The sequence below is a fragment of the Bombina bombina genome, chromosome 5 (assembly GCF_027579735.1).
Source record: "Bombina bombina isolate aBomBom1 chromosome 5, aBomBom1.pri, whole genome shotgun sequence".
Taxonomy (NCBI): Eukaryota; Metazoa; Chordata; class Amphibia; order Anura; family Bombinatoridae; genus Bombina; species Bombina bombina.
Window position 1 is genome coordinate 24,478,514 of NC_069503.1, and position 27,645 is coordinate 24,506,158.

General features: G+C 41.7%; 1 protein-coding gene across 1 annotated transcript in view; it reads right to left on the reverse strand.

Annotated features, from left to right (window-relative positions):
* The window catches only part of LOC128661250 (uncharacterized), a 138,306-nt gene extending 110,955 nt beyond the window's left edge, over nucleotides 1-27,351 (reverse strand). The window contains exons 1-4 of the mRNA XM_053715526.1: nucleotides 27,246-27,351; nucleotides 23,500-24,648; nucleotides 14,473-14,554; nucleotides 11,840-12,519 (exon numbers count right to left, since the gene is read on the reverse strand). Coding sequence (XP_053571501.1) covers nucleotides 11,840-12,519; nucleotides 14,473-14,554; nucleotides 23,500-24,648; nucleotides 27,246-27,351 — 2,017 coding nt within the window. The remainder of the gene's footprint in view (nucleotides 1-11,839; nucleotides 12,520-14,472; nucleotides 14,555-23,499; nucleotides 24,649-27,245) is intronic.
* Nucleotides 27,352-27,645: the final 294 nt, after the last annotated feature.

Here is a 27,645-nt window from a genome sequence, read left to right on the forward strand (position 1 = left end):
CAGGTGGGATTCATTCTGCTTCGGGAGGCCAAGGACAACATGATCAGAACGCTTCATTTGATTGACCATATTGACATCTGGTTGCACATTTTCTGTTAATCCAATAAACCTCATTTCACTACTGAAATATTACTGTGTCCTTCAGTTATATTGATAGATCAAAATGAAATTGCTGATCCAAACACCCAATTATTTATGAATGAAAATCATGGAAATTGTCAGGGGTATCTAAACTTTTGCATATGTCTGTATATATATATATATATATCCTTCTTATCTTATCTCTCAGGCAAATTTAAAGTTGATAGCTGTTTATCTCACTATGCAGGTTCTGTAAATTTAATGCTAAAAAAGCCCCCAAGGACTTTGCATACTTACTTGCCATGAGTTTTTGATCATCAAGCCCTTTGAGAGGACACTGGAAAATTAACATTTTACTATCTCTGTGACGACCAGGGTTATCCAACCCTGCGCCAGTCACTTATTTGGCTTGTGATTTAGTTCAGTGGGTGCAAGGGTTAACAACACTCTCCAGTCTGTACTAGACGTAAAAGAAATGCCCAAAACTCCCATTTAATGCCACCCACACTAAACTAACTATAATATCTAGCTGCCACCACTTAAGATTATATGATATGGGAAATCTTAAGGAAACCCCAGATTTATACATTAGCTCTTAGAATACAATTTAACAGAAAATAACCTAAAATATACAGTTCTAATACTCCAGTCTCTTTCAGTAACGTGGTTCAATTATTAGACAAAAGCCAACACTTAATAAATAAATTATTTATTATGCCAAAAATATTATGCACCATGCATTATTAATAAAAAGTTGTTACGAATAAAATTACACACAGCAAACAGGTTAAAATAAAATGAAGAAAATAACAGACCTAATACTTTCCTAGCTTATAAGTCTGCCCCAGGGAGATGGGCAAGAGAAGATGGTCACTCACGCTGTAGCAGCCTCCCATGTAGAATGAACAATTTTACATGTTGAAACATCAAACTTTATACAATTTTCAAGAGATCAGGTAGCTTCCCAACCCTTTTCGCAGGAGCTAGGAAACCCATTACCTTTTATGACCTCCAATAAACTCTAAGTCTTTGCCTGAACTTATAGAACACATTAAAATTTCTGCTAGGTAAATCTATTTTCATATAAGCAGGAAGGCAATCTCTTGGTTTCATTGTGCAAATCAGTTTGATATCAAATATGACAGGGTTGTAATATTTACCTTCATTTACTGTCATAATGTTTTAAACATTATACTACATGAAACCCATGTCCCTTTATTGACCTTATCAGTTTTTGTGAAGAGGCACTGTTCTGTATCATGCCCTCTGCTGACAGTGTGAGCCATAAAGGTCTGTTCCTGTATCATGCCCTCTGCTGACAGTGTGAGCCATAAAGGTCTGTTCTGTATCATGCCCTCTGCTGAAAGTGTGTGCCATAAAGTCTGTTCTGTATCATGCCCTCTGCTGACAGTTTGTGCCATAAAGGTCTGTTCTGTTTCATGCCCTCTGCTGAGCCATAAAGGTCTGTTCTGTATCATGCCCTCTGCTGACAGTGTGTTCCATAAAGGTCTGTTCTGTATCATGCCCTCTGCTGACAGTGTGTGCCATAAACGTCTGTTCTGTATCATGCCCTCTGCTGAGCCATAAAGGTCTGTTCTGTATCATGCCCTCTGCTGAGCCATAAAGGTCTGTTCTGTATCATGCCCTCTGCTGAGCCATAAAGGTCTGTTCTGTATCATGCCCTCTGCTGAGCCATAAAGGTCTGTTCTGTATCATGCCCTCTGCTGACAGTGTGTGCCATAAAGGTCTGTTCTGTATCATGCCCTCTGCTGACAGTGTGTTCCATAAAAGTCTGTTCTGTATCATGCCCTCTGCTGACAGTGTGAGCCATAAAGGTCTGTTCCTGTATCATGCCCTTTGCTGACAGTGTGAGCCATAAAGGTCTGTTCTGTATCATGCCCTCTGCTGACAGTGTGAGCCATAAAGGTCTGTTCTGTATCATGCCCTCTGCTGACAGTGTGTGCCATAAAGGTCTGATCTGTATCATGCCCACTGCTGACAGTGTGAGCCATGAAGGTCTGTTCTGTATCATGCCCTCTGCTGACAGTGTGAGCCATAAAGGTCTGTTCCTGTATCATGCCCTCTGCTGACAGTGTGAGCCATAAAGGTCTGTTCTGTATCATGCCCTCTGCTGACAGTGTGAGCCATAAAGGTCTGTTCTGTAGCATGCCCTCTGCTGAGCCATGAAGGTATGTTCTGTATCATGCCCTTTGCTGACAGTGTGTGCCATAAAGGTCTGTTCTGTATCATACCCTCTGCTGACAGTGTGAGCCATAAAGGTCTGTTCTGTATCATGCCCTCTGCTGACAGTGTGAGCCATAAAGGTCTGTTCTGTATCATGCCCTCTGCTGACAGTGTGTTCCATAAAGGTCTGTTCTGTATCATGCCCTCTGCTGACAGTGTGTGCCATAAAGGTCTGTTCTGTATCATGCCCTCTGCTGACAGTTTGTTCCATAAAGGTCTGTTCTGTATCATGCCCTCTGCTGACAGTGTGTGCCATAAATGTCTGTTCTGTATCATGCCCTCTGCTGAGCCATAAAGGTCTGTTCTGTATCATGCCCTCTGCTGAGCCATAAAGGTCTGTTCTGTATCATGCCCTATGCTGAGCCATAACGGTCTGTTCTGTATCATGCCCTCTGCTGACAGTGTTTGCCATAAAGGTCTGTTCTGTATCATGACCTCTGCTGAGCCATAAAGGTCTGTTCTGTATCATGCCCTCTGCTGAGCCATAAAGGTATGTTCTGTATCATGCCCTCTGCTGACAGTGTGAGCCATAAAGGTCTGTTCTGTATCATGCCCTCTGCTGAGCCATAAAGGTATGTTCTGTATCATGCCCTCTGCTGACAGTGTGAGCCATAAAGGTCTGTTCTGTATCATGCCCTCTGCTGAGCCATAAAGGTCTGTTCTGTATCATGCCCTCTGCTGACAGTGTGTGCCATAAAGGTCTGTTCTATATCATGCCCTCTGCTGACAGTGTGAGCCGTAAAGGTCTGTTCTGTATCATGCCCTCTGCTGACAGTGTGAGCCATAAAGGTCTGTTCTGTATCATGCCCTCTGCTGACAGTGTGAGCCATAAAGGTCTGTTCTGTATCATGCCCTCTGCTGACAGTGTCAGCCATAAAGGTCTGTTCTGTATCATGCCCTCTGCTGACAGTGTGTGCCATTAAGGTCTGTTCTGTATCATGCCCTCTGCTGACAGTGTGTGCCATAAAGGTCTGTTCTGTATCATGCCCTCTGCTGACAGTGTGTTCCATAAAAGTCTGTTCTGTATCATGCCCTCTGCTGACAGTGTGAGCCATAAAGATCTGTTCCTGTATCATGCCCTCTGCTGACAGTGTGAGCCATAAAGGTCTGTTCTGTATCATTCCTCCTGCTGACAGTGTGAGCCATAAAGGTCTGTTCTGTATCATGCCCTCTGCTGACAGTGTGAGCCATAAAGGTCTGTTCTGTATCATGCCCTCTGCTGACAGTGTGTTCCATAAAGGTCTGTTCTGTATCATGCCCTCTGCTGACAGTTTGTGCCATAAAGGTCTGTTCCTGTATCGTGCCCTCTGCTGACAGTGTGAGACATAAAGGTCTGTTCTGTATCATGTCCTCTGCTGACAGTGTGTGCCATAAAGGTCTGTTCCTGTATCATGCCCTCTGCTGACAGTGTGTGCCATAAAAGTCTGTTCTGTATCATGCCCTCTGCTGACAGTTTTGTGCCATAAAGGTCTGTTCCTGTATCATGCCCTCTGCTGACAGTTTGTGCCATAAAGGTCTGTTCTGTATCATGCCCTCTGCTGACAGTGTGAGCCATAAAGGTCTGTTCTGTATCATGCCCTTTGCTGAAAGTGTGTGCCATAAAGGTCTGTTCTGTATCATGCCCTCTGCTGACAGTTTGTGCCATAAAGGTCTGTTCTGTTTCATGCCCTCTGCTGAGCCATAAAGGTCTGTTCTGTATCATGCCCTCTGCTGAGCCATAAAGGTCTGTTCTGTATCATGCCCTCTGCTGAGCCATAAAGGTCTGTTCTGTATCATGCCCTCTGCTGAGCCATTAGCGCTACGGAATCTGTTGGCGCTCTACAAATAACCGATAATAATCATAAAGGTCTGTTCTGTATCATGCCCTCTGCTGAGCCATAAAGGTCTGTTCTGTATCATGCCCTCTGCTGAGCCATAAAGGTCTGTTCTGTATCATGCCCTCTGCTGAGCCATTAGCGCTACGGAATCTGTTGGCGCTCTACAAATAACCGATAATAATCATAAAGGTCTGTTCTGTATCATGCCCTCTGCTGAGCCATAAAGGTCTGTTCTGTATCATGCCCTCTGCTGACAGTGTGAGCCATAAAGGTCTGTTCCTGTATCATGCCCTCTGCTGACAGTGTGAGCCATAAAGGTCTGTTCTGTATCATGCCCTCTGCTGACAGTGTGAGACATAAAGGTCTGTTCTGTATCATGTCCTCTGCTGACAGTGTGTGCCATAAAGGTCTGTTCCTGTATCATGCCCTCTGCTGACAGTGTGTGCCATAAAAGTCTGTTCTGTATCATGCCCTCTGCTGACAGTTTTGTGCCATAAAGGTCTGTTCCTGTATCATGCCCTCTGCTGACAGTTTGTGCCATAAAGGTCTGTTCTGTATCATGCCCTCTGCTGACAGTGTGAGCCATAAAGGGTCTGTTCTGTATCGATGCCCTTTGCTGAAAGTGTGTGCCATAAAGGTCTGTTACTGTATCATGCCCTCTGCTGACAGTTTGTGCCATAAAGGTCTGTTCTGTTTCATGCCCTCTGCTGAGCCATAAAGGTCTGTTCTGTATCATGCCCTCTGCTGAGCCATAAAGGTCTGTTCTGTATCATGCCCCCTCTGCTGAGCCATAAAGGTCTGTTCTGTATCATGCCCTCTGCTGAGCCATTAGCGCTACGGAATCTGTTGGCGCTCTACAAATAACCGATAATAATCATAAAGGTCTGTTCTGTATCATGCCCCTCTGCTGAGCCAATAAAGGTCTGTTCTGTATCATGCCCTCTGCTGAGCCATAAAGGTTCTGTTCTGTATCATGCCCTCTGCTGAGCCATTAGCGCTACGGAATCTGTTGGCCGCTCTACTAATAACCGATAATAATCATAAAGGTCTGTTCTGTTATCATGCCCTCTGCTGAGCCATTAAAGGTCTGTTCTGTATCATGCCCTCTGCTGACAGTGAGCCATAAAGGTCTGTTCCTGTATCATGCCTCTGCTGACAGTGTGAGCCATAAGGTCTGTTCTGTATCATGCCCTCTGCTGACAGTGTGAGCCATAAAGGTCTGTTCTGTATCATGCCCTCTGCTGACAGTGTGAGCATGAAGGTCTGTTCTGTATCATGCACCTCTGCTGACAGTGTGAGCCATAAAGGTCTGTTCGGTATCATGCCCTCTGCTGACAGTTTGTGCCATAAGGTCTGTTCCTGTATCATTCCTCTGCTGACCCGTGTGAGCCATAAGGTCTGTTCTGGATTATGCCCTCAGCTGACAGTGTGAGCCATATGCCCTCTGCTGACAGTGTGAGCCATAAAGGTCTGTCTGTATCATGCCCTCTGCTGACAGTGTGTTCCATAAAGGTCTGTTCCTGTATCATGCCCTCTGCTGACAGTGTGAGCCATAAAGGTCTGTTCCTGTATCATGCCCTCTGCTGACAGTGTGAGCCATAAAGGTCTGTTCTGTATCATGCCCTCTGCTGACAGTGTGTGCCATAAAGGTCTGTTCTGTATCATGCCCTCTGCTGACAGTGTGTGCCATAAAGGTCTGTTCCTGTATCATGCCCTCTGCTGACAGTGTGTGCCATAAAGATCTGTTCTGTATCATGCCCTCTGCTGACAGTGTGTGCCATAAAGGTCTGTTCTGTATCATGCCCTCTACTGACAGTGTGAGCCATAAAGGTCTGTTCTGTATCATGCCCTCTGCTGACAGTGTGTGCCATAAAGGTCTGTTCTGTATCATGCCCTCTGCTGACAGTGTGAGCCATAAATGTCTGTTCTGTATCATGCCCTCTGCTGACAGTGTGTGCCATAATGGTCTGTTCTGTATCATGCCCTCTGCTGACAGTGTGAGCCATAAAGGTCTGTTCTGTATCATGCCCTCTGCTGACAGTGTGTGCCATAAAGGTCTGTTCTGTATCATGCCCTCTGCTGACAGTGTGAGCCATAAAGGTCTGTTCTGTATCATTCCCTCTGCTGACAGTGTGAGCCATAAAGGTCTGTTCTGTATCATGCCCTCTGCTGACAGTGTGAGCCATAAAGGTCTGTTCTGTATCATGCCCTCTGCTGACAGTGTGTGCCATAAAGGTCTGTTCTGTATCATGCCCTCTGCTGACAGTGTGAGCCATAAAGGTCTGTTCTGTATCATGCCCTCTGCTGACAGTGTGTGCCATAAAGGTCTGTTCTGTATCATGCCCTCTGCTGACAGTGTGAGCCATAAAGGTCTGTTCCTGTATCATGCCCTCTGCTGACAGTGTGTGCCATAAAGGTCTGTTCTGTATCATGCCCTCTGCTGACAGTGTGAGCCATAAAGGTCTGTTCCTGTATCATGCCCTCTGCTGACAGTGTGAGCCATAAAGGTCTGTTCCTGTATCATGCCCTCTGCTGACAGTGTGTGCCATAAAGGTCTGTTCCTGTATCATGCCCTCTGCTGACAGTGTGAGCCATTAAGGTCTGTTCCTGTATCATGCCCTCTGCTGACAGTGTGAGCCATAAAGGTCTGTTCCTGTATCATGCCCTCTGCTGACAGTGTGTGCCATAAAGATCTGTTCTGTATCATGCCCTCTGCTGACAGTGTGTGCCATAAAGGTCTGTTCTGTATCATGCCCTCTGCTGACAGTGTGTGCCATTAAGGTCTGTTCCTGTATCATGCCCTCTGCTGACAGTGTGTGCCATTAAGGTCTGTTCCTGTATCATGCCCTCTGCTGACAGTGTGAGCCATAAAGGTCTGTTCTGTATCATGCCCTCTGCTGACAGTGTGTGCCATAAAGGTCTGTTCCTGTATCATGCCCTCTGCTGACAGTTTGTGCCATAAAGGTCTGTTCCTGTATCATGCCCTCTGCTGACAGTTTGTGCCATAAAGGTCTGTTCTGTATCATGCCCTCTGCTGACAGTGTGTGCCATAAAGGTCTGTTCTGTATCATGCCCTCTGCTGACAGTGTGAGCCATAAAGGTCTGTTCTGTATCATGCCCTCTGCTGACAGTGTGTTCCATAAAGGTCTGTTCTGTATCATGCCCTCTGCTGACAGTGTGTGCCATAAAGGTCTGTTCTGTATCATGCCCTCTGCTGAGCCATAAAGGTCTGTTCTGTATCATGCCCTCTGCTGACAGTGTGTGCCATAAAGGTCTGTTCCTGTATCATGCCCTCTGCTGACAGTGTGTGCCATAAAAGTCTGTTCTGTATCATGCCCTCTGCTGACAGTTTGTGCCATAAAGGTCGGTTCCTGTATCATGCCCTCTGCTGACAGTTTGTGCCATAAAGGTCTGTTCCTGTATCATGCCCTCTGCTGACAGTTTGTGCCATAAAGGTCTGTTCTTTATCATGCCCTCTGCTGACAGTGTGTGCCATAAAGGTCTGTTCTGTATCATGCCCTCTGCTGACAGTGTGAGCCATAAAGGTCTGTTCTACATCATGCCCTCTGCTGAAAGTGTGTGCCATAAAGGTCTGTTCTGTATCATGCCCTCTGCTGACAGTTTGTGCCATAAAGGTCTGTTCTGTTTCATGCCCTCTGCTGAGCCATAAAGGTCTGTTCTGTATCATGCCCTCTGCTGACAGTGTGTTCCATAAAGGTCTGTTCTGTATCATGCCCTCTGCTGACAGTGTGTGCCATAAAGGTCTGTTCTGTATCATGCCCTCTGCTGAGCCATAAAGGTCTGTTCTGTATCATGCCCTCTGCTGAGCCATAAAGGTCTGTTCTGTATCATGCCCTCTGCTGAGCCATAAAGGTCTGTTCTGTATCATGCCCTCTGCTGAGCCATAAAGGTCTGTTCTGTATCATGCCCTCTGCTGACAGTGTGTTCCATAAAAGTCTGTTCTGTATCATGCCCTCTGCTGACAGTGTGAGCCATAAAGGTCTGTTCTGTATCATGCCCTCTGCTGACAGTGTGAGCCATAAAGGTCTGTTCTGTATCATGCCCTCTGCTGATAGTGTGAGCCATAAAGGTCTGTTCTGTATCATGCCCTCTGCTGACAGTGTGAGCCATGAAGGTCTTTTCTGTATCATGCCCTGTGCTGACAGTGTGAGCCATAAAGGTCTGTTCTGTATCATGCCCTCTGCTGAAAGTGTGTGCCATAAAGGTCTGTTCTGTATCATGCCCTCTGCTGACAGTTTGTGCCATAAAGGTCTGTTCCTGTATCATGCCCTCTGCTGACAGTTTGTGCCATAAAGGTCTGTTCTGTATCATGCCCTCTGCTGACAGTGTGTGCCATAAAGGTCTGTTCTGTATCATGCCCTCTGCTGACAGTGTGAGCCATAAAGGTCTGTTCTGTATAATGCCCTCTGCTGACAGTGTGTTCCATAAAGGTCTGTTCTGTATCATGCCCTCTGCTGACAGTGTGTGCCATAAAGGTCTGTTCTGTATCATGCCCTCTGCTGACAGTGTGAGCCATAAAGGTCTGTTCTGTATCATGCCCTCTGCTGACAGTGTGTGCCATAAAGGTCTGTTCTGTATCATGCCCTCTGCTGAGCCATAAAGGTCTGTTCTGTATCATGCCCTCTGCTGAGCCATAAAGGTCTGTTCTGTATCATGCCCTCTGCTGACAGTGTGTGCCATAAAGGTCTGTTCTGTATCATGCCCTCTGCTGACAGTGTGTTCCATAAAGGTCTGTTCTGTATCATGCCCTCTGCTGACAGTGTGTGCCATAAAGGTCTGTTCTGTATCATGCCCTCTGATGACAGTGTGTTCCATAAAGGTCTGTTCTGTATCATGCCCTCTGCTGAGCCATAAAGGTCTGTTCTGTATCATGCCCTCTGCTGACAATGTGAGCCATAAAGGTCTGTTCTGTATCATGCCCTCTGCTGACAATGTGAGCCATAAAGGTCTGTTCTGTATCATGCCCTCTGCTGACAATGTGTGCCATAAAGGTCTGTTCTGTAGCATGCCCTCTGCTGACAGTGTGTGCCATAAAGGTCTGTTCTGTATCATGCCCTCTGCTGTGCCATAAAGGTCTGTTCTGTATCATGCCCTCTGCTGTGCCATAAAGGTCTGTTCTGTATCATGCCCTCTGCTGACAGTGTGTACCATAAAGGTCTGTTCTGTATCATGCCCTCTGCTGTGCCATAAAGGTCTGTTCTGTATCATGCCCTCTGCTGACAATGTGAGCCATAAAGGTCTGTTCTGTATCATGCCCTCTGCTGACAATGTGTGCCATAAAGGTCTGTTCTGTAGCATGCCCTCTGCTGACAGTGTGTGCCATAAAGGTCTGTTCTGTATCATGCCCTCTGCTGTGCCATAAAGGTCTGTTCTGTATCATGCCCTCTGCTGTGCCATAAAGGTCTGTTCTGTATCATGCCCTCTGCTGACAGTGTGTACCATAAAGGTCTGTTCTGTATCATGCCCTCTGCTGTGCCATAAAGGTCTGTTCTGTATCATGCCCTCTGCTGTGCCATAAAGGTCTGTTCTGTATCATGCCCTCTGCTGACAGTGTGTGCCATAAAGGTCTGTTCTGTATCATGCCCTCTGCTGAGCCATAAAGGTCTGTTCTGTATCATGCCCTCTGCTGAGCCATAAAGGTCTGTTCTGTATCATGCCCTCTGCTGACAGTTCCTGTTTACTACACAGGATTTATGAGGCTCCTGGCACTTCAGTTCTTCTTGAAAAACAAATGTTTTTTTAGCTCACAGGCTAAAGAGAATTAACCCCTTAGCAACTCAATCCTGAGGTATTCGTGACAATCTCTCTGTCCCACCACCACAGGGAGTGTGATTTCTAAACCATTTTGTTTACATAGATTTTCTATGACTAATACACTTTCAGAAAATACACCTAGATTACGAGTTTTGCGCTAAACAGGTGCGAAAATAACAACAAAAAAATTGCGTTATTGCACTTTCCATAGCGCTGCCATTCCGAGTTACTGAAAAGCCTGCTTGTGCTGAGCGTTATGGTGCATTAAGCTCCATACCGCACAAAAGCCAAGGGCTGAGTTTACGTGCTCGTGCACGCTTTTCCCCATAGACATAAATGGGGAGAGAATGTAGAAAAAAAACTAACACCTGCGAATGCGGAATGGCTATCGCCGTAATGCAACCTCATTGATGTCTATGGGGAAAAGAAAATTACATTTAAACCTAACACCCTCACATAAACCCCAAGTCTAAACACCAGTAATCCGCTGCCCCCGACATCACGGACAGTAAATAAAGTTATTAATCCCTAAACCGCCGCTCCCTGACATCGCCGACACTAAATACAATTATTAATCCCTAAACCACTGCCACCGACATCGCCAACACTATTTAAATATATTAACCCCTAAACCGCCGGGTCCCCACATTGCAACTAATTAACTAAACCTAATAACCCCTAAACCGCCGCCCCCATATCGCAAAACACTAAATTAAACTATTAACCCCTAAACCTAACACCCCCCTAACTTTAAATTTAAATTACAATATAACTATCTTTAAATAAATATATATACTTACCTGTGGAAAAAAACTATGATTAAACTATAAATTAAACTAAGAGCAAAAAAGCAGGTATCTGAGCACTCAAGGGGCAAAACTGTATATAAGAAATATCTTTATTAAACAAAAGTTAAAACTGCATCTCAATGCAGGAAGACAAGCGCAGAAATCATGACGTGTTTCGCACCCCCTAGTGGCGCTTAGTCATAGGAATGGGTGCTGGCAGTAAGTTAAAGGAACAATCAACCAATCATGGCCCTGAAAAAAGGCACATATAGGAGCTGCTCCAACAACCTACAGCACCTGCAAAGTGAGAAAAGGAATTTAAAACAGATAATGAATAATAAAATAGCGGTACAAAATCCTTGTATGTATGCTAACAGACTCAATTGTTATTACAAAGAAAAAATATATATAAGCCAATATAAATGTCATAAATGTCATAATGGGTGTCAGAGTACAAATCCATAGTAGAAATATACTTGTTTAAAGCTACCTAGGATGATTATGTATCTCATATGTTCCATTAAAAGACATAGCATTGTGTATCTACATATTTTAAATATTTGTTAATAATATATATAAGTGAATATATGTGTATTAGACAAAAACCAGATTTGAACATTAATATCTAATTTTAAAGATTTGGAAAAGGCTGATATGAGGAAAATAGGAAGTGATTGCATTAATCTATGAAATATGATATATCCCATTCTAAATTGATACCTTTTGGATGTCTGGTATCAAGTTTTAGAATCCAAAAGAGTTCCCTTTTGGTGAGAAGCTTGTGTCTATCACCACCTCTAGTGGATTTATGAACCACTTCAATGATCTGCACTCCAAAACTGGGAACACCATTAAGGTGCAGGCCATTGAAGTGTTTGGCAACAGCTGAATCCTTGTTGAAATTTTCAACATCCCATAGATGCTCTCTCACCCTATCTCGAAATTCTCAAGAAATTTGACCAACATACTGCTGTTGGCAATGATTACAATTAAGTAAATACACTACTCATTTGGTTCTGCAGGTAGCATAGAAATTAATTTCAAATGTTCTATGTGTAACGCTGGAATAAAAATTTCTTCCAAGAGTAATTGATTTGCAAGCTTTGCAATTGAAGTTGTTGCATTTGAAATTACCTCTGCGGTTGGTGTGCAACCATGTTATAGTGTTAGACTTTGTGGTTTGTATTATACTGGGGGCTAGTTTAGAACCCAGAGTATCTGGTTTCCTAGACACAAATTTACAATTGATTAGTGACAATAATAAGGGGTCATTTTTAAGGAGTGGGATGTGTTTTTTTAGGATGTTAACTACATCATTGTACTGATTGGAATAGGGGGTGCTAAACACCACTGATTCTTCTGAGAATTGTTTATTAGATATCTTTGGTTTAACTGTGAGGCCAGTCTTAGCTTCATACTGCGCTGTCTCCAAAAGACTGGAGTCATAACCTCTGGCAAGCAATCTATTTTTTAAGTTATCAGACTGTCTATCATAGACACAATCACTGTTGGTGTTTCTTTTGAGTCTTAAAAATTGACTTTTAGGGATAGACCTCAGAAGGTGTGGTGGATGCGCTGACTGGGCGTGTAAAATAGTGTTGCCCGCAGTTGGTTTTCTGTATGTGCTGGATATAATAGTACCATGTTCCACCACACCCTCCAGTGTGAGATCCAAAAAGTTAACTACTGAAGAATTAAATTCTCTAGTGAATTTCAGCTTGCTGCTATTGGTGTTAAGATATTCAAGGAAGTCAGAGATGGAGAAACCTTCGCAATCTGTTTCATCCACAATGAATATCATATCATCGATAAACCTGTTATAAAAAACATCTTTATCAATGTATACATTAAGATCAGAATAGATGTGTTGGAGTTCCCACCAACACACATACAAATTGTCATAGTAGGGGGCAAATTTTGCCCCCATTGCCGTGCCACAAAGTTGGAGATATAACTCCTTATCAAAAACAAAATAGCTGTGGGTTAGTAGGAACTCCAAACAGTCACATAAGAATATCTTCTCTTCCTGTTTATATGTAGTATCTCTATCCAAGAACCATTTGACGGCTCTTATTCCCAAATCATGGGATTAACCCCCAAACCTAACACCCCCTAACTTTAAATTTAAATTACAATATAACTATCTTTAAATAAATATATACTTACCTGTGGGGAAAAAAAACAAAAAAGTACGATTAAACTATAAATGAAACTATCATTACTATTTTAAACTAAATAAAATAAGCAAAATATAAAAAAAAACTAACATTACAAATTTAAAAAACCTAACACTACAAAACAGCCAGTAGCTTTCATCCTATTGGCTGTTTTGAACAGCCAATAGGATTTCAGAAGCTCTCATCCTATTGGCTGATTTGAATTTGAAGGAATGCAAGGTACTCTATTTTGAAACGGTACCTTGCATTCAACTTCAGTGTGCGGCGGTGATCGTATGAAGAGGGCTCTCCATGCAGGATGCCATCGCCGTCCAGGATAGCTCTGCTCCGTGCTGCCGATGAAGATAGAAGACATCCCCGAGATGGATGAAGGTGTCGCCGCCTAGATGAAGACTTCTCAGTGCCTGGATGAGGATGGATGACCGGACTTCAGAAACCGTGAGAAGATTTTCTGGGGTTAGTGTTAGGTTTATTTTTTTAGATTATTGTTCTTTTGGGCACTGTAAAAGAGCTAAATGCCCTTTTAAGGGCAGTGTAAAAGAGCTGAATGCCCCTTTAGGGGCAATAGGTAGCTTAGGTTTTATTTACACTTGGGTTTTTTATTTTGGGGGGTTGGGTGGGGGGGTTTTACGGTTGGAGGGACTTTGTATTTTTTTCTAGGTAAAAGAGCTGTTTAACATAGAGCAATGCCTTACAAAAGGCCCTTTTAAGGGCTATTGGTAGTTTATTGTAGGCTAGGGGGTGTTTTTATTTTGGGGGACTTTTTATTTTTATAGGGCTATTAGATTAGGTGTAATTGTTTTTATTTTTTATAACTTCGTACATTTTTTGTAATTTTAGAGTATTTCATTTTTTCGTACTATTAGTTTTTTTAAATTTGTAGTGTTAGGTTTTTTTAATCATGTAATTTATGATTTTTAATTGGTAGTTTTTTTATTTTATTAGAATAGTTACGTTAGGTTAATTTATAGTTTAAACTTAGGTTGTTGTTTTTTTTATTTCACAGGTAAGTTTTTATTTATTTAAAGATAATTATATTGTAATTTAAATTTAAAGTTAGGGGGGTGTTAGTTTAAGGGGTTAATATGTAGTTTATTGGTGTTAGTGTACTTTGTAACATTTTAGTTACGAGTTTTGTAAAACATTTTTGTTACACAAAATCCATAATTACTGCTCTCAGATGACGGTATGGATCGTTTCGGTATAGGCTGTAACGCAAGAATTTTATCTGGACCCCACAACGTGTAATACGGCGCTATGGAAAATCCCACACTCAAACATCATTTTTTTGAGTGCGGAATGGACGTTGCGTTACAGGCTAAAATGCGTTACTGCCATTCCACGTGCAATAGCCAATGTTTCAGTGGTATAGCCGTACCGCAACACATGTTATCTAGTAGATAGTTTGCTAATATATATAGAAAAATGTTTGAGAGACATTACATAGAACAGTAAATATATATTTATTGTAGTGTTATTTCTTCATGTAACAATGTATTTGTTCTTTTACACATTTTGCAGTTGAGCATTTTATGGTCACATTTCAGCATTAATTTACTTTACCAACACACCACAATCATGATATTTTACCTCGCATTCAACAATAACAATGAGTAGCGAAAGATTAGAAGAAGACATTTAAATGATTTTTGTAAGATTTTCCCATTATCCGCTTTATGCAGAAAACAAGAATAAAATGTATAAACACACAACAGATCCACACATTTCTGAGAAGTGCGATTTAAAGGGGCATAAGCACCTTATATTTACAAGAAGTCTGCAGTCTTGCAATATATTAACATACTAGGTGAGTGTGAATCTTTTTTAATGAATTAACACCTTGATTATTGCAATTAATTTTAATGGCAAAATCTGCCCACCATTTTAAGGATCCAATCCAGACTTGTAACTGTGGGGGACAAGGCTCGTCACTGTCATTATGGTAACAATGCTTGCATGATTTTGCAATTCCCTTATTTTATCACTTCTGTGGAGGCCAATTAGGGAAACATATGTACCAGGGTTAGGCTTATACATAATTACACATTTTATATTATATACCCCTCCCTCTAACTAAACCTGAATTGGAAGCTAAAAGTGATATACAAAATGCATATCAAATTATCAATCATAAAATGTAATCAGTTTTTACACTCATTTTTAAGATGCTCTAAAATTGTGTTGGGATCGTGCTCTTTCGAATGAAATATCTTATGGCGTATTTCTATGGCTGGGGGTAATGAATTCTATAGAATCACCTACCTTCCTACAGTTAGACCAAAGCTGTGAGTAGTTGCCAATGATATGACATTCAGTTTGGCTGACAGAGTTATAGCAGGTTGTCTATATTGTCAGGTGCCTGTAATTCCCACACAGCAGATGAACCCTGAGGATCATTGCCCTGAGTAACATAAAATCCGTTAGCGTTCATCAACTATCTATATCAGTGTGAGACCCCTGATTTGAAAGATAGATCAAAAGTAAAGTGGGGGGGGATATTAAGTTCCAAAAATTCCCTCTTTCCTAGTTCTGCAGGTGATCACCATACTGAAGATGATCACTCGCATCCTAAGCAAATGATGTGAGTGCTCATGTAAATGAGAGGTCTTCCTTATTTAAAACAAGTGGGGTTAATGTTCCTTTAGTTCTCTATAAAGGATAGTCATGGTGTCTAGAGCTACAGGTGATCCCCTCTCTCACAGAAAGCACACTATTAATAAAATTATATACCTATCAATTCGGTGATAGACAAGTTCTTATGTGGGCAGCAGATCAGTATTTTAGAAGCCTTAAAGATCACATATACATTTTGTAAATATTAAACTAACAAAAAACAAAATTTATGCTTACCTGATAAATTTATTTCTCTTGTGGTGTATCCAGTCCATGGGTTCATCCATTACTTGTGGGATATTCTCCTTCCCAACAGGAAGCTGCAAGAGGATCACCCACAGCAGAGCTGTCTATATAGCTCCTCCCCTAACTGCCACCTCCAGTCATTCGACCGAAGACAAGCAAGAAGAAAGGAGAAACTATAGGGTGCAGTGGTGACTGTAGTTTAAAAATAAAAAACACCTGCCTTAAAATGACAGGGCGGGCCATGGACTGGATACAACACAAGAGAAATAAATTTATCAGGTAAGCATAAATGATGTTCTCTCTTGTAAGGTGTATCCAGTCCACGGATTCATCCATTACTTGTGGGATACCAATACCAAAGCTATAGGACACGGATGAAGGGAGGGACAAGGCAGGCGCTTAAACTGAAGGCACCACTGCCTGTAAGACCTTTCTCCCAAAAATAGCCTCCGAAGAAGCAAAAGTATCAAATTTGTAGAATTTAGAAAAAGTATGAAGCGAAGACCAAGTTGCCGCCTTACAAATCTATTCAACAGAAGCCTCATTTTTAATAGCCCATGTGGAAGCCACCGCTCTAGTGGAATGAGCTGTAATTCTTTCAGGAGGCTGCTGGCCAGCAGTCTCATAAGCTAAGCGGATTATACTTCTTAACCAAAAAGAAAGAGAAGTTGCTGAAGCCTTTTGGCCTCTTCTCTGTCCAGAGTAAACAACAAACAATGCCGATGTTTGACGAAAATCCTTAGTAGCTTGTAAATAAAACTTTAAAGCATGAACCACATCAAGATTATGTAATAGACGTTCCTTCTTTGAAGAAGGATTAGGACACAGTGACGGAACAACAATCTCCTGATTGATATTCTTATTAGATACCACCTTAGGAAGAAACCCAGGTTTGGTACGCAAAACTACCTTATCTGCATGGAAGATCAGATAAGGGGAATCACACTGTAAGGCAGATAACTCTGAAACTCTTCGAGCCGAAGAAATAGCTACCAAAAACAGAACTTTCCAAGATAAAAGCTTGATATCTATGGAATGCAGAGGTTCAAACGGAACCCCTTGAAGAACTTTAAGAACTAAATTTAAACTCCATGGCGGAGCAACAGGTTTAAACACAGGCTTGATTCTAACTAAAGCCTGACAAAACGCCTGAACGTCTGGAACATCCGCCAGACGCTTGTGCAAAAGAATAGACAGAGCAGAAATCTGTCCTTTTAAGGAACTAGCTGACAATCCCTTCTCCAATCCTTCTTGGAGAAAAGATAATATCCTGGGAATCCTGACTTTACTCCATGAGTAACCCTTGGATTCACACCAATGAAGATATTTACACCATATCTTATGATAGATTTTCCTGGTGACAGGCTTTCGAGCCTGAATTAAGGTATCAATGACCGACTCAGAGAAACCACGTTTTGATAAAATCAAGCGTTCAATCTCCAAGCAGTCAGACGCAGAGAAATTAGATTTGGATGGATGAAAGGACCCTGAAGTAGAAGGTCCTGCCTCAGCGGCAGAGTCCATGGTGGAAGGGATGACATGTCCACCAGATCTGCATACCAAGTCCTGCGTGGCCACGCAGGTGCTATCAAAATCACCGAAGCTCTCTCCTGCTTGATCTTGGCAATCAGACGAGGGAGCAGAGGAAACAGTGGAAACACATAAGCCAGGTTGAAGGACCAAGGCGCTGCTAGAGCATCTATCAGCGCTGCCTTGGGATCCCTGGACCTGGATCCGTAACAAGGAAGCTTGGCGTTCTGACGAGACGCCATGAGATCCAGTTCTAGTTTGCCCCAAAGTTGAATTAACTGTGCAAACACCTCCGGATAGAGTTCCCACTCCCCCGGATGAAAAGTCTGTCGACTTAGAAAATCCGCCTCCCAGTTCTCTACTCCTGGGATATGGATAGCTGATAGATGGCAAGAGTGAACCTCTGTCTATAGGATTATTTTTGAAACCTCCAACATTGCTAGGGAACTCCTTGTTCCCCCTTGATGGTTGATGTAGGCTACAGTCGTGATATTGTCCGACTGAAATCTGATGAACCTGACCGCAGAAAGCTGAGTCCAAGCCTGAAGAGCATTGAATATCGCTCTTAGTTCCAGAATGTTTATCGGAAGGAGTGCCTCCTCCTGAGTCCACGAGCCCTGAGCCTTCAGGGAGTTCCAGACTGCACCCCAGCCCAGAAGGCTGGCATCTGTCGTTACTGCGGATGGACCAGAGATAGCCACCAGAGAAGAGAATCCCTGGTCTCTTGATCCAGATTTAGTAGAGGGGACAAATCTGTGTAATCCCCATTCCACTGACTGAGCATGCAGAGTTGCAGTGGTCTGAGATTTAGGCGGGCAAACGGCACTATGTCCATTGCCGCTACCATTAAGCCGATTACTTCCATACACTGAGCCACTGAAGGGCGAGAAGTAGAATAAAGAACACGGCAGGAATTTAGAAGTTTTGACAACCTGGCCTCTGTCAGGTAAATCTTCATTTCTACAGAATCTATCAGAGTTCCTAGGAAGGAAACTCTTGTGAGAGGGGATAGAGAACTCTTTTCTTCGTTCACTTTCCACCCATGAGACCTCAGGAATACCAGCACAATGTCCATATGGGACCTGGCGATTTGAAAATTCGACGCCTGTATCAGAATGTCGTCTAGGTAAGGGGCTACTGCTATACCCCGCGGCCTTAAGACCGCTAGGAGTGACCCTAGAACCTTTGTAAAGTTTCTTGGTGCTGTAGCTAACCCAAAGGGAAGAGCCACAAACTGGTAATGCCTGTCTTGGAAGGCGAACCTGAGAAACTGATGATGATCTCTGTGTATCGGAATGTGAAGATAAGCATCCTTTAAGTCCACGGTAGTCATATATTGACCCTCCTGGATCATAGGTAGGATGGTTCGAATAGTCTCCATCTTGAAGGATGGGACCCTGAGAAATTTGTTTCGGAGCTTGAGATCTAAGATTGGTCTGAAAGTTCCCTCTTTCTTGGGAACTACAAACAGATTTGAATAGAAGCCTTGCCCCTGTTCCTCCTTTGGAACTGGGTGGATCACTCCCATAACTAGGAGGTCTTGAACACAATGTAAGAATGCCTCTCTCTTTATCTGGTTTGCAGATAATTGTGAGAGATGAAATCTCCCTTTTGGGGAAGAAGCTTTGAAGTCCAGAAGATATCCCTGGGACACAATTTCCAACGCCCAGGGATCCTGGACATCTCTTGCCCAAGCCTGGGCGAAGAGAGAAAGTCTGCCCCCTACTAGATCCGTTTCCGTATCGGGGGCTGATCTTTCATGCTGTCTTAGAGGCAGCAGCAGGTTTTTTGGCCTGCTTTCCTTTGTTCCAAGCCTGGTTAGGTCTCCAGACCGGCTTGGACTGGGCAAAATTTCTTGTTTTGTATTAGAGGAAGTTGAAGCTGCGCCACTCTTGAAATTTCGAAAGGAACGAAAATTAGTCTGTTTGGTCCTTAATTTGTTGGACCTATCCTGAGGAAGGGCGTGACCTTTTCCTCCAGTAATATCAGAAATTATCTCCTTCAGTCCAGGCCCGAATAGGGTCTGCCCCTTGAAGGGAATATTGAGAAGCTTAGACTTTGAAGTAACGTCAGCTGACCAGGATTTAAGCCACAGCGCTCTACGCGCCTGAATAGCAAAACCTGAGTTTTTAGCCGTTAGCTTGGTTAAATGAACAACGACGTCAGAAACAAATGAATTGGCTAGCTTAAGAGCTTTAAGCTTGTCAAGGATATCGTCCAATGGGGTTTCTACCTGTAGAGCCTCTTCTAGAGACTCAAACCAGAAGGCCGCAGCAGCAGTGACAGGGGCAATGCATGCAAGGGGCTGGAGAATAAAACCTTGTTGAATAAAAATTTTCTTAAGGTAACCCTCTAATTTTTTGTCCATTGGATCTAGAAAAGCACAACTGTCCTCGACGGGAATAGTTGTACGCTTCGCTAGGGTAGAGACTGCTCCCTCCACCTTAGGGACCGTTTGCCACAAGTCCCGTGTAGCGGCATCTATAGGAAACATCTTTTTAAAAACAGGAGGGGGAGAGAACGGTACACCTGGTCTATCCCATTCCTTAGTAATAATTTCTGAAAACCTCTTAGGTATTGGAAAAACATCAGTGTAAACAGGCACTGCATAGTATTTATCCAATTTACACAATTTCTCTGGGACTACAATGGCGTCACAGTCATCCAGAGTTGCTAAAACCTCCCTGAGCAACATGCGGAGGTGTTCAAGCTTAAATTTAAATGTAGACATATCAGAATCAGGTTGAAGTGTCTTCCCTGAGTCAGAAAAATCACTCACAGATAGAAGCTCTTCTTCTTCGGCTTCTGCACATTGTGAGGGTATATCAGACATAGCTACTAAAGCGTCAGAGAGCTCTGTATTTGTTCTAGCCCCAGAGCTGTCTCGCTTTCCTTGTAACCCTGGCAGTTTGGACAATACTTCTGTAAGAGTATGATTCATAACTGCCGCCATGTCTTGTAAAGTATACGCAATGGGCGCGCTAGATGTACTTGGCGTCCCTTGAGCGGGAGTTATAGGCTCTGACACGTGGGGAGAGTTAGTCTGCATAACTTCCCCCTTGTCAATTTCTCTCTGGTGATAAATCTTTTAAAGCCAGAATATGGTCTTTATAACTTATAGTAAGATCAGTACATTTGGTACACATTCTAAGAGGGGGTTCCACAATGGCTTCTAAACATAATGAACAAGGAGTTTCCTCTATGTCAGACATGTTTAATAGACTAGTAATGAGACCAGCAAGCTTGGAAAACACTTTAATTAATGTGAAAACGCAGAATATAAAAAACGGTACTGTGCCTTTAAGGGAAAAAAAACAAACACAAAAACTGCAAAACAGTGAAAAAAAGCAGTTAACCTTTATGAAATTTTTACAGTGCGTATAACAGACTAAAATAGCATTGCACCCACTTGCAAATGGATGATTAACCCCTCAGGCTCGAAAACGAAGCAAAAAAACGGTAAAACCGTTATAAACAGTCACAAGCAAACTGCCACAGCTCTACTGTGGCTCCTACCTTCCCATAAAACGACTTTTGTAGGCACAAAAACCCCTTACAGAGGTTCAATATGTCAGGGGACTCCTTCAGGGAAGCTGGATGTCTCAGAATGTAAAAACAACTGCGCAATTAGAGCGCAAAAATAGGCCCCTCCCACCATGCACTCAAAGTGAAAGGGCCTTAAATAACTACTCCTAGGAGAAATCTAGTCAGCCATGTGGAAAACTAGGCCCCAAATAAAGATTTATCACCCTCAGTAAAAAAATGTTCTTTATATATATGCAAACGTTTTACATACTAAGTCCTAATAGCAAGTAATATGAATATTACCCTTTACTGCAAGCATGATGCCAGTCGTTTATTAAATCACTGCAATCAGGCTTACCTTAAATATATCAGGCACTGTCAGCATTTTCTAGTTCTTATCATCTCTCTAGAAAAAAATATACTGAACATACCTCAGGGCAGTTAATTCTGCAGGCCGTTCCCCCAGCTGAAGTTTCCCCATACTCTTCAGTTATGTGTGAGAACAGCAGTGGACCTTAGTTACAACCTGCTAAGATCATCAAAAACCTCAGGCAAAACTCTTCTTCTAATTTCTGCCTGAGGTAAAAAAACAGTACAACGCCGGTACCGTTTAAAAATAACAAACTTTTGATTGAAGATAAACTACACTACTTCACCACATCTCTCTTGATACTTCCCTTGTCGAGAGCTGCAAGAGAATGACTGGGGGTGGCAGTTAGGGGAGGAGCTATATAGACAGCTCTGCTGTGGGTGATCCTCTTGCAGCTTCCTGTTGGGAAGGAGAATATCCCACAAGTAATGGATGAATCCGTGGACTGGATACACCTTACAAGAGAAAATAATATATTTTCTGAAAAATGCCCAGTGGTACAGTGTCAGATTTAGGCAAGGTGGTATAGTACCCTCTATCTGCTGTTCTCCCCTCCAAAGGGCTGTACTGGGTTGTGTCTACCCCAAAGCACACATTTTAGTTCCAAATCTTCCCGGGACCACAAAACCTTTGGTACATATTCTTAGTTCTGCCTTTTTTCAGGGGTTGCAAGTTGGCCAACAGTGATTTAAAAGGGTCACATTCTCCTTTAAAATAAGAACTCCCACAGTTAGAAAAATGGAAAAAAAGAGACCCCCATCCCCATAAAGATATAGTGCCTAGCTTTGCAAACAATCACAGTTTTTCCATTTACCATCTTCATCTTACAAAAACAGACTTGCATTTATTAAATAAGGAGTCACATATCGAATCCCACCCTTTACGGGCTTTATGTGTAATGTAAACCAAACATTGCTAATGACAAATAATGAAGCAATATATTGTTCCTCGTTATAATGCTCCATGACAAAAATAAGTTAGGAACCAGAAGGACAAAGAGCAGCTAGGAACCAGGAAGGACAAAGAGCAGCTAGAAAAACAGGAAGGACAAAAAGTAGCTAGGAACCAGAAGGACAAAGAGCAGCTAGGAACGAGAAGGACAAAGAGCAGCTAGGAACCAGGAAGGACAAAGAGCAGCTAGAAAAACAGGAAGGACAAAAAGTAGCTAGGAACCAGAAGGACAAACAGCAGCTAGGAACCAGGAAGGACAAAGAGCAGCTAGAAAAACAGGAAGGACAAAAAGTAGCTAGGAACCAGAAGGACAAACAGCAGCTAGGAACCAGGAAGGACAAAGAGCAGCTAGAAAAACAGGAAGGACAAAAAGTAGCTAGGAACCAGGAAGAACAAAGAGCAGCTAGGAACCAGGAAGGACAAAGAGCAGCTAGAAAAACAGGAAGGACAAAAAGAAGCTAGGAACCAGAAGGACAAAGAGCAGCTAGGAACCAGGAAGGACAAAGAGCAGCTAGGAACCAGGAAGGACAAAGAGCAGCTAGAAAAACAGGAAGGACAAAAAGAAGCTAGGAACCAGAAGGACAAAGAGCAGCTAGAAAAACAGGAAGGACAAAGAGCAGCTAGGAAACAGAAGGACAAAGAGCAGCTAGAAAAACAGGAAGGACAAAGAGAAGCTAGGAACCAGAAGGAGAAAGAGCAGCTAGAAAAACAGGAAGGACAAAGAGCAGCTAGGAAACAGAAGGACAAAGAGCAGCTAGAAAAACAGGAAGGACAAAGAGAAGCTAGGAACCAGAAGGACAAAGAGCAGCTAGAAAAACAGGAAGGACAAAGAGCAGCTAGAAAAACAGGAAGGACAAAGAGCAGCTAGGAACCAGAAGGACAAACAGCAGCTAGGAACCAGAAGGACAAAAAGAAGCTAGGAACCAGAAGGACAAAAAGAAGCTAGGAACCAGAAGGACAAAGAGCAGCTAGGAACCAGGAAGGACAAAAAGAAGCTAGGAACCAGAAGGACAAAGAGCAGCTAGAAAAACAGGAAGGACAAAGAGAAGCTAGGAACCAGAAGGACAAAGAGCAGCTAGAAAAACAGGAAGGACAAAAAGAAGCTAGGAACCAGGAAGGACAAAAAGAAGCTAGGAACCAGGAAGGACAAAAAGAAGCTAGGAACCAGAAGAACAAAGGGCAGCTGAGAATCAGAAGGATTTAGTAAGGAAGTATTTTGCTCAGTAGAAGAAAAGGTTTTGTATTTGGTTATTTTGTTTAAAACCCTTTTTCATATGCTGTACCTGGGAATGCCTCGAAGATATATGAATCATAAAATATCTTTGGAGATGTGACTTGAATATGCAGTTATTTTCCATGTCTCTATATGTGAAATAAATTACTCCAATGAATCCTTTCTTCATGAGACATGAGATTACACCTTTGCGAAAAACTTTTTCCACACTTTGTACATGTGAATGGTTTCTCTCCAGTATGAACCCTTTTATGAGCGATAAGAGTACTCTTTTGTGTAAAACATTTGCCACACTCTGCACATGCGAATGGCTTCTCACCTGTATGAAGGTGCTGGTGCGTTTGGAGACATGACTTTCGTCTGAACTTTTTTCCACACTCTGTGCAAGTAAAAGGTCTCTCCTGTATATGAAAACTTTCATGATATGTGAGTTTACTCTTTTGTGCGAAACATTTCCCACACTCAGCACATGTAAATGGCTTCTCTCCTGTGTGAACTTTTTGGTGTTTTAGAAGGTCTGAATTTTGTTTAAACTTTTTTCCACACGCTTCACAACTAAATGGTCTCACCCCAGTGTGGATCATTTCATGATATAGGAGATTACACTTTTGCGTGAAATATTTTCCACACTCTGTACATATAAAAGGTTTTACATCTGTATGTATCTTATGATGAGTTAAGAGATCTGACTTATACACAAAGCTTTTTCCACATTCTGAACACCTGAAAGGTTTCTCTCCCTTGTGTATCTTTTGGTGTTTTAGGAAACCTGACTTAGATGCAAAGTTTTTTCCACATTCTTTACACGTGAAAGGAACTCTTCCTATGTGAATCCTTTCATGAGATGTGAGATTACTCTTATCTGCAAAACTTTTCCCACACTCTGAACATGTGTAAGGCTTCTCGCCTGTATGAATCAATTGGTGTTTCAGGAAGCCGGACTTGTATTCAAATGTCTTTCCGCATGCCGTACATATGAATGGTTTATCCCCTATGGAAATTTGCTGGGACTGAAGACTTTCCTTTAGATTAAGATTTTTTGTACACTCCGTAAATATGACAGGTTCTTCCTTTGTAGGAATTATTGGGTAAGATAAGAGGTGATTGTGTTCGTTTTGTTTTACGTCTTTTATATTCTTATTGCCTGCTGTATGTGGTGCACATTGCATTAGTTCACTACCATCTTCAGATTTCTCTTTGTAAATATCAACTGTTTGGCCATTAGCACTGAGTACTTCTGAGCTGTCTGGTATCAGTCTTTTGTTTAGGGGTAGATGTGTAAGCACCAAGCTGCTGTCTACAAAGAAGAAACAAAAATTACAGTAAAAGCTGGTTAATACATTGTACGTGAGCACAGTATATATTTCTTCCTTTTTAGATATGTTTGGGTTTTTAATACATGTAAGATATTTGCAAATTAAAACCATAACATTATTAGTATGGACTTATGGGATCTGTAGTTGTAATTCCAAAGTTGCCTTAAAACCAGATTTATATATTATGTAATTTCTTTACAGTAGAACCATATCAGTACAGTTGGGTAGAGGGCCAAATGGGTAGGTAAAAATACCTTCTGCAAATGTAATTGTAGGGACCTCCAGGTTTACATATTCCCTTCATATTTATTAAATAAACCCTACATATTACCTACACAAACCCTTCATATTCCCTATACAAACCCTACATATTCACTTCATATTTACTACATATTCCCTACATATTCACTACATAAACCCTACATATTCCCTTCATATTCACTACATATTCCCTACATAAACCCTTCTTATTCCCAACATATTCACTATATAAACCCTACATATTCCCTTCATAAACCCTACATATTCCCTTCATATTCCATACAAATTCACTAGATAAACCCTACATATTCGCTACATAAACCCTACATATTTACTACATAAACCCTACATATTCCCTACATAAACCCTTCTAATTCCCTACATAAACCCTACATATTCACTATATAAACCCTACATATTCCCTTCATAAACCCTACATATTCCCTTCATATTCACTACATAAACCCTACATATTCCCTTCATATTCACTACATAAACCCTACATATTCCATACACATTCCCTTCATATTCTCTACATAAAACCTACATATTCCCTACATAAACTCTACATATTCCCTTCATATTCACTACATAAAACCTACATATTCCCTTCATATTCCCTACATAAACCCTACATATTCCCTTTATATTCACTACATAAACCCTACATATTCACTACATAAACCCTACATATTCCATACACATTCCCTTCATATTCACTACACAAAACCTACATATTCTCTTCATATTCCCTACATAAACCCTACATATTCACTACATAAACCCTACATATTCCCTTTATATTCACTACATATTCCCTTAATATTCACTACATATACCCTACATATTCCCTTCATATTCCCTACATATTCACTACACAAAACCTACATATTCCCTTCATATTCCCAACATATTCACTACATAAACCCTACATATTCCCTTTATATTCACTACATATTCCCTTAATATTCACTACATAAACCCTACATATTCCATACTCATTCCCTTTATATTCACTACACAAACCCTACATATTCCCTTCATATTCCCTACACAAAACCTACATATTCACTTCATATTCCCTACATAAACCCTACATATTCCCAACATATTCACTACATAAACCCTACATATTCCCAACATATTCACTACATATTCCCTTAATATTCACTACATAAACCCTACATATTCCATACTCATTCCCTTTATATTCACTACACAAACCCTACATATTCCCTTCATATTCACTACATATACCTTACATATTCCCTTTATATTCACTACATATACCCTACATATTCCCTTTATATTCACTACATAAACCCTACATATTCCCTACATATTCACTAAATAAACCCTACATATTCACTACATAAACCCTACATATTCCGGCCTGAGACAGTTCAAGCCAATGAAAACCTATTTGGAGAGTTAGCTCAGAAAAAGATTTAACCCAGAAAAGACAATTTAGACTGCTTACAGCATTGTCTTCTCCTTGTTCCTCTGTGAGATTAAAGGGACATACATTCCATATCTTTTTTTTTAATGACTCAAATAGAGCATAAAATTTTAAACAACTATCTAAATATTTTAGCAATTTTGCATCATTCTCTTGTTGAAGGAGCAGCAATGCACTACTGGGAGCTAGCTGAATACATCAGGCAAGTCAATGACAAGAGGCATAAATGTGCAGCCACCAATCAGCAGCTATTTCCCAGTAGTGCATTGCCACTCCTGAATCTAGGTATGCTACCAAGAGAGCAATGCAATTTAGATCATGGAAGTAAATTGGAAAGATGTTTAAAAGTCCATGCGCTATCTGAGTAATGAAAGAAACATTTTGCGCTTTATGTCCCTTTAAATAAAAAGATTAATACATCTGTTTTCTCTCCCACGCTTGTAGAACAACCGTTGCTTGTGTGTGAGGTAGAACAGTATGACTTGTCTAGCAAATGCTATTTGTATTATAAGTACCACACTGAAACCTATAGAATATATCTACTGCTGAACCACCATATAGACAAGATCACGATGCTACAATCAACAAGTGAAAAGAACCAGTGTTTAAGTATCACAGAGCATGTCAAAATGACATATCCTTTTTCAGGATAAAAAAAGAAAAAAAGAGTTTCTGATTTCCTCATTTAATTAAAATAATTAGAGCAAACTAACATGTAGAAGAGCATTTTGCTTGTTCCTATGATTCAGGCAGAATGAAGAAACCATAATACTGATTGTGTTTACTTGGCTGCCCATAAGTTTCAGTACCAAGCCCTGCGTCATCAATAAGGTTCTGCACCAAGCCCTGTCTTCTAACTTGAGATCGAATAAGCTGGTGACTGTAGGCCAGGGTCATCAATAAGGTTCTGCACCAAGTCCTGTCTTCTAACTTGAGATCGAATAAACTGGTGACTGTAGGCCATAGTCATCTATAATGTTCTGCATCAAGCCCTGTCTTCTATTCTGAGAAGAAATAAATTGGTGACTGTAGGCCAGGGTCATCAATAAGGTTCTGCACCAAGCCCTGTCTTCTAACTTGAGATTGAATAAACTGGTGACTGTAGGCCAGGGTCATCAATAAGGTTCTGCACCAAGCCCTGTCTTCTAACTTGAGATCGAATAAACTGGTGACTGTAGGCCAGGGTCATCAATAAGGTTCTGCACCAAGCCCTGTCTTCTAACTTGAGATCGAATAAACTGGTGACTGTAGGCCAGGG